Source organism: Myotis davidii, unplaced genomic scaffold, assembly GCF_000327345.1.
Source record: "Myotis davidii unplaced genomic scaffold, ASM32734v1 scaffold562, whole genome shotgun sequence".
NCBI lineage: Eukaryota > Metazoa > Chordata > Mammalia > Chiroptera > Vespertilionidae > Myotis > Myotis davidii.
This window is the reverse complement of record NW_006293953.1, coordinates 2363182-2371107: the sequence shown is the minus strand read 5'-3', so window position 1 is coordinate 2371107 and position 7926 is coordinate 2363182. Positions and strand designations below refer to the sequence as shown.

General features: G+C 44.8%; 1 protein-coding gene across 2 annotated transcripts in view; it reads right to left on the bottom strand.

Annotated features, from left to right (window-relative positions):
• Nucleotides 1–7926, bottom strand: part of TM9SF4 (transmembrane 9 superfamily protein member 4) — a 55445-nt gene that overhangs the window by 11041 nt on the left and 36478 nt on the right. For both annotated transcript variants that reach the window (XM_006767868.2, XM_015566640.1), the window contains exons 9-13: nucleotides 6836–6906; nucleotides 4987–5119; nucleotides 3704–3785; nucleotides 3535–3610; nucleotides 1631–1714 (exon numbers count right to left, since the gene is read on the bottom strand). In XM_006767868.2, coding sequence (XP_006767931.1) covers nucleotides 1631–1714; nucleotides 3535–3610; nucleotides 3704–3785; nucleotides 4987–5119; nucleotides 6836–6906 — 446 coding nt within the window. The remainder of the gene's footprint in view (nucleotides 1–1630; nucleotides 1715–3534; nucleotides 3611–3703; nucleotides 3786–4986; nucleotides 5120–6835; nucleotides 6907–7926) is intronic.

Here is a 7926-nt window from a genome sequence, read left to right as displayed (position 1 = left end):
TGCCAAGAACCTACAACCAAGATTACTTTATCCAGCAAAGCTATCATTCAGAAGTGAAGGTCAGATAAAGAGCTTCACAGATAAGGAAAAGCTAAAGGAGTTCATCACCACCAAACCAGGATTATATGAAATGCTGAAAGGTATCCTATAAGAAGAGGAAGAGGAAGAAAAAGGTAAAGATACAAATTATGAACAACAAATACGCATCTATCAACAAGTGAATCTAAGAATCAAGTGAATAAATAATCTGATGAACAGAATGAACTGGTGATTATAATAGAATCAGGGACATAGAAAGGGAATGGACTGACTATTCTTGTGGGGGGAAGGGGTGTGGGAGATGCGGGAAGATACTGGACAAAAATCGTGCACCTATGGATGAGGACAGTGGGTGGGGAGTGAGGGCAGGGTTGGGGCGGGAACTGGGAGGAGGGGAATTATGGGGTGAAAAAAGAGGAACAAATGTAATAATCTGAACAATAAAGATTTAATTAAAAAAAAAAAAAGAATCATCCTCCCCAGAAAGCACTTCCTGATTCCCAGACTAGGCAGGACTCATGTTCAAGTACTTAAAACAGAACTTATTCCAAAGTAAGCATCTTATGTTTGCTATTATTATATAATTTTTAAATTACATTCTTCGATTTTAAATAAATCTAAAAAGAGGAAAAAGACTGAAAAAAGCCGAAGCCGGTTTGGCTCAGTGGATAGAGCGTCGGCCTGCGGACTGAAGGGTCCCAGGTTCAATTCCGGTCAAGGGCATGTGCCTGGGTTGCGGGCACATCCCCATGCATAGTATTTATCTCTGGGTGTTGGATTCTGGGTTATTTCTGGCTTCTTTAACTTCCCTGTACTTTCCAAATTTTCTACAATCGAGTGTTTGTAATGAGCAGTTGGTTATTGGAAGAAAATGTTGAAAGAGAGAATGAACACAGGTATAAAAAAGAGGAAGTGAGAGGAAGAACGCCACTGTTCTTCCTGGGCAGCTTCCTGGGCTACTGGAAAGAAACCAGTGCTCCGGCAGCCTAGACTGGAAGCCTCACCCATGGTCCGTTAGTGAGCCCCTGCAGGTGGAGAGGAGGTGGCTCTACCTGCTGTGGCCGAGAGTACAAATGCCTGCCTACCTCTACCACAGTCCTGCTAATTAATCAAGACCCCATCTTCCAACCCTCAACGGAGTTCACAATCCTACTCAATGAGTCCTGGGCAGCTGTAGAAACAACGGGGGCTGGCAGGATCCCCTCTGAGGATAGAACAACCTGCAGGGGCTGGTACTGAGGAGCAGGCACTCTTGGGGAGCCTTGTTTTGGGGCACTGACCTAATAAACTCACACCAAGTAGCTTTCCCTTGGTTGGAACAAAGGGGAATTCCCCAGTTGGCCCCTGGACTATGGACACCTCCCTATAGAGAAGTGAGTTTTGGCCAGCTGTCTGAAAAAGCCCACAGGAAGGCCAGGGCCCAGGCAAGAACATGGGCAGGGCTGGGGAAACCCCAGCTAGCCCTCAGCCCCTAGAGCTGGAAATAGAACTTTGTGAAGACCCAGAAAGGGAAGGGAACAGCAGGAAGTGACCTATGGGAGTAGAGCTGAGCACAGCTGCCCAACCCCCCCTTGCTGGGGAGGGCACTTACCGCTCCTGATGAGTGTTTTCCCCAGATGAAGCAATTCAATACGAAACAAATGCCGAAAACCACGCCAGGGTACAGTGTCGCTGTCTGGAAGCAAGAGGGGCCAGGTTGGGGAGCTTCATCTAGAGAACTCCCAGCTGTCCCAGTGGGGCCCCCAGACTACAGGTTCTCAGCCCTTCCATGTCCTCTAGGATTCAACTCAAGAATCATTCCCCCAGAAAGCACTTCCTGATTCCCAGACTAGGCAGGACTCATGTTCTTTATCCTCTTAGATTCCTGAACAGCCCCTTCCTTGTCCTCATACCAGTTTGTAATTCCATATTGTTGTAACCTAATCAGTGTCTGCCTACACCACAAACTGAGGAGGAGTGTGCCCTCCTGTTCACTGATGCAATCCTAGCACTTAGAATGCAGCAGTTGCTCAATAAACATTTGTTGAATAAAGAATGAATAGCCCTGGCTCGTTTGGCTCAGTAGACAGTGTTGGTTTGCAGACTGAAGGATCCCAAGTTCGATCCCAGTCAAGGGCATATGCCAGGGTAGCAGGCTTGATCCCCAGAGGGGGGCATGCAGGAGGCAGTCGATCAATGATTCGCTCTCATCAATGATGTTTCTCCCCCCTCCCCCAATTCCTCTTCCTCTCTGAAATGAATAAAAAAAAAATTTAAAAAAATAAATGAATAAAACTTTTACAAAATGTGTATGTCTAGCCCAGCCAGTGTGGTTCAGTGGTTGAGCACTGACCTATGGACCAGGAGGTCATAGTTTCAGGCTCGATCCCCGGTAGGGGGCGTGCAGGAGGCAGCCAATCAATGTTTCTCTTTCTCCCTTCCTCTCTCTCTAAAAAAAGAACCATGCAAAAAGAAATTAATATATGTCAAGTATTTAAAACAGAACTTATTCCAAAGTAAGCATTTTATAAATGTTTGCTATTATTTTATAATTTTTAAATTACATTCTAAATAAATCTAAAAAGAGGAAAAAGACTGAAAAAAAATATAGTAAAGATCTGCATAGTATTTATTTCTGGGTGTTGGATTCTGGGTTATTTCTGACTTCTTTAACTTCCCTGTACTTTCCAAATTTTCTACAATTGAGTGTTTGTAATGAGCAGTTGGTTATTGGAAGAAAATGTTGAAAGAGAGAATGAACACAGGTATAAAAAAGAGGAAGTGAGAGGAAGAGCACCACTGTTCTTCCTGGGCAGCTTCCTGGGCTACTGGAAAGAAACCAGTGCTCTGGCAGCCTGGACTGGAAGCCTCACCCACGGTCCGTTAGTGATCCCCTGCAGGTGGAGGGGAGGTGGCTCTACCTGCTGTGGCCGAGAGTGCAAATGCCTGCCTACCTCTACCACAGTCCTGCTAATTAATCAAGATCCCAGGGCTCCCTGGGAGATAGAGTTGGCTCCTAGGCATCCTTCAATTTCTATGTCCTGGTGGAGGACAGAGAGGGCAGGAGCTGTCCTCACTGAAGGGGAACAAAGGCCCAAAGTCTGGAAAACAGACTGATGGTGACAAGGGGCCTGGCTGCTTCTGCCCCTTTGCACCAGTGGGCAGGGTGTATACTACTCCCCGCAGCCCTGACCAGTGTTTGCCCTTCAACTTTTACACTTAGGCTTGGTGGCTAAATTCAGTTATTCTGAATCCTCTACTTCTTCTCTTGCTTGAGACATCAGACTAAGTGGGCTAAAAATCACCTAAATCCAATCCCCTCATTTTATATGGCAACTAAGGCCCTGGGTTCTGCTGCACCTGTGGGTACGAGCCCAGAACTGCTGACCCTCAGGAAATACTCCTCCTGCTCCATCATGCTGCTGCTTCCCAGGGCCTGCTGACACTGCTCCCGAGGAAACCGGGATGAGACTGCTCAGCTCCCACCAACACCAGGAGGAGGTTGAGGACACTTACACAGAAGGCTCCTTTCTTCCACCGATGGCCTTTTAGAGTGCGGTACAGACGGCCGGCGGAAAATCCACCGAAAACTCTGTGGGAAACAGCAGGGATCCACACCAAGGGACCTGTTAGCTGGAGCACAGCCGGCGGGTGCCAGCCCCCGGAGCCCGTCAGACACACCTACCCCATGAACATGAAGAGGAAGCAGGCAGTGGTCATGAGAGCTCCCCGGCTGGAGGGTGACAGCATCCCAAGCATGGCCACAACTATGGAGGGAGTGGATGGAGGAGAGAGAAAGCCAGTGACTGATCGATCGCCAGGCCCCCATCCCCCATCCCAGGCTGGCTGACAAGGACTTGGGCAGATGGAGCAAAATAAGTATACTCCCTTCCTCTTTATAGGAGAAAACTGGGTCTTAGCTGGGGTTCAGAGGGCTGCAGCTTTTCGCCCACAGGGTACTTGCAACCATCCAAGCATTGAGCTGAGAGCATTAGGAATGCTAGCCACTACATCCGCCTTATCAACCCTGTGAGGTGGAGGTTAGTTTCCCAATTTCTTAGATGGGAAAACTGAGGCTCACAGAAGTTAAGATCACAAAGCCTGTCGTCCACAGTCACAAAGCTTGTAGTTGAGATACAAATCTAGGCAGATTAGTTGCCAAGAGCTTAGATCTTAAAAGTTCTCATCACAAGAAAAAAAGGAACTATGAGAGATGATAGATATTGAATATTAACTAAACTTACTGTGGTGATCATTTCACAACATATACACATATCAAATCATTATGTCATACATCTTAAACTACAATGTTTTATGTCAATTAAAAGATGGATAGCCCTGGCCAGTGTGGCTCAGTTGGTTGGGTGTCATCCTGTGCACAAAAAGGTTGCCAGTTTTATTTCCGGTCAGGGCACATTCTGGGTTTTTGGGCTCAATCCCCGGTAGGGGACGTGTAGGAGGCAGCCAATTGATGTTTCACTCTGACATCGATGTTTCTCTTTTTCTTTCTCTCCCTCTCCATTCCTCTCTCTAAAAGAAAAAAAAGTTGGATAAAATCTTAAAAAAAAAATTTAGGCAGATTGATTTCAGAACTGTCTATAACTACTATATATTAGTTTTGGGGGGGTTATTTTTGAGGGGGGGAAAAAAGATCTGATTCCAGCCCTCATTTTGGTGCTGATGATAAATCACTTCATGCCTGACTGCAAAAGGAGGCCAACCTCACAACACCGATGTGTGGCTTCACTGGCATAGTGCACGTGGTGGGCTACCAACAGTGCTGAAAGCTCTGTGAGGATCAGATTACCAGGGCCGGGGGTTGAGAGGGCCTAGCCTTTCTGCTGGGATGGACGGCTCCATTTGGCCGAGATGCTGACATGCCTTCTTCTCCAGGGAGAAAAGCCTGCCCTTCTCTCAGACTCAGCCCATGCTGCCCTGGTGACAGCCTCCCACACCAGGCCCACTCACAGATGACGATGAGGATCATACAGAAGAGCTGAATGCCTGAGCCCAACAGGGAGCTGAGGATCATGGGGTACTGGGGTGGCCTGAAGACGTCACCGTGCACCAACTTCCACCCAGACTCTTCCATGGTGTCTTCCTACAGCAAAGGGCCAGAACGTGAGGCTGTGTCTTTGGCTCTGGTATAGGTAGCTCCTGTAGGGCTCACCCCCAAGGACCCACTCTGACTAGGGATGAGGGTCCCTCAGGTGTCAATCAGCTCTGCTGTGACACAGGAGTGTTAAGTGACACGATACAGTGCTTTCCAGAGAAATCACAGGGTACGAGAACACAAACATGAAGCCTACAGCTACATAAATCTCCCTAAGTTCCACAAACCTTATGCATGGAAAAATAATGTTATCATCAACATACAAAAATGGTAACTGTGGTAATTTTTGGGTGGTGAAATTTAGAAGCAATTTTTTAATGATTATAAAAATAATATGTGCTCTGTCTTGCATAATAAAAATGTAAAAAAAATTGGGTATATAGCATGATAATCAAATGATCAAAAAGCCCTGGCTGGCTTGACTCAATGGTTAGAGCCAAAGAGTTAAGGTTTGATTCTGGTCAAGGGCATGAACCTGGGTTGCAGGTTCGATCCCTGGCCCAAGTCAGGGAGCAGGAGGCAACCAATCAACGCATCTCTCTCACATAGGTGTTTTTCTCTCCCCCGCTTCTCCCCCCATTTCCATGCTCTCTGAAAATCAATGGAGAAAATATCCGAAGACTAAAAAAAAAAAAAAAAGTAATGTGTACTATAGAAAATTGTTTAAAAATCTAGAAAAACTGAACAAAAGATATAAAACTCATATTCATAGACTTAAAAAGATACAGAAAATAAAATGATTTATACATTTAATGATACCACTGTTTTCATATATTTCCTTTAATCCTTTATGTATATATAATTTGAAATTGGGATCATACTTATATTTATTGTGTACTTGCTATTTTCAGTTGATGTTTGTGAACATTTCCTCATGCCAATAAATAGTCTTAGAAGTATTATTTTAATGCCTATATACTTTTTCATTATACAGTTATACCATAATATAACCAATCCATCATTATGGAACAGTAGGCAATGTCCAGTTTATTTAAATTATAAATAAAGCTGCAATAAAGAGTTCTAGATTAGTTCTTTGTATTTCTGATGTTTTCTTTAGGAAAATTTTAAAAGATCTACTGGATTAAAACAAGTCAACTATTTTATAGTATTATATGTTCTTCCAATTAATTACGTTTCAGAAAACTACCAATTTACATTGGCAAGGGTGGCACAAGAAGGTGCTTATCTCACGTTAACCTTGCCAAAAATTAGTTCTACGGAAACAAAAATATGTGCTATTTTGAAGGACCTAAACTATTTCTCATGACTGTTTGAATCTGCAGTTTTGGGGGGTATCTCTCAGGTGAAAGCAGTTTTTCACATGTTTACTAGCTATGTACAGTTCCTTGTCTGTAAATTCTTTGTTCATTATTACATTAAAGATTTTAGATTTTTTAAAAGTGATTTTATACCAGTTTTTTAACTGTATCATCTTTTTTTGGTTTAAAAAATTTTAATGTCAAATTCATCAAGTTTTCTCCTCTGTGACTTCTTCCATTGCTTTTATGCTTAGAAATCAGAAAGTCTATCCCCATCATTTTGGGTCATTAAACATTCTTTTTGCTTTTCACTATTTTTAAGGCTTACTCTATAAATGACACACACACACACACACACACACACACACACACCCCTTTGGGTCTGGCAGGCTACTCTGCCCTCCCTCTCCAACTCCATCCCTCCCCAACCAAGACCTCGTACAATGTCATCCTCTTTGTTATAGTTGGCAATGTCCTTCCGGAGGGTCCGAATGATAATCATACTCAGGATGCCTGAAACAAACAGGAGAGGAAGTTGTCAGCATTGCCAACCATGTCTTCTGAGTCGCATGCCTTCCTGGGATTGGCGTTTCACTGAGGGATGACTGGCAGGTGTGAGCTTCCTCCAGTGAGAAGTGGCTATGCAGCTGCCTCAGGTCCTCTTTTGGGTATAGCTCCACCCCAGGTTGCGGGCAGGAGTGAACAGAGGGCCACCGCCCAGACAAGGGAAGGAAAGAGCTGCTGGGATAGGTATGAGGAGAATGGCACCCCAGCTACTTCATGGCCTGGTCCTACCAGCTTCTCCAGTCTCACTTCCTCCCAGGCTCCCCTCTTCTCACTCACCCCTGGTTCTATTTTTTCTTTTTTAAATCCTCATCTGAGGATATTTTTTCCATTGATTTTTAGAGAGTAGAAGGGAGGGGGTTGGGGGGAGAAAGACAGAAAGATCAATCTGAGAGACACACATCAAATGGTTGCCTCCCGCTCCCCAACTGGGGCTGGGGATTGAACCTGCAATCCAGGTACATGACCTTGACTGGGAATTGAACCCTTTGGTCCATGGGTCAATGGTGTAAACACTGAGCAAACCCATTCAGGGCTTGCCCCTGGTTCTTTGCTGCTTTTATTATCACTTCACAGCTGCATTGCTCTCTCACCTCCATACCTTTATGCAGGCTATCCTATACTCTGAATATCCCATTCTTCCCAGATTAATTCCTACTCACGCTAGTATAGTGGTTAAGAGAATAGGTTGTATGACCTAGAGCTAACTTAACTCACAGGACTTCAAGGACTGAGATGCTTATAAGCACAGCAGATGGGCCCTGGGTTATATTAAACAGTAGCTAGCAATATTTTTACTTCTCATATGATATTAAAATGACCAGTTTCATTTCACCTTTGCCCACCACTCTGCCCCCTGCTTACTACCCTCTTGCCATCTGGTTTCTTGCCAGGCTTGTCCCATTGCAGGGCAGTGACCCCTGCTTGACCAACCTTTCCCTAGTTCTTCACAGGTGACTCCTCCTGATT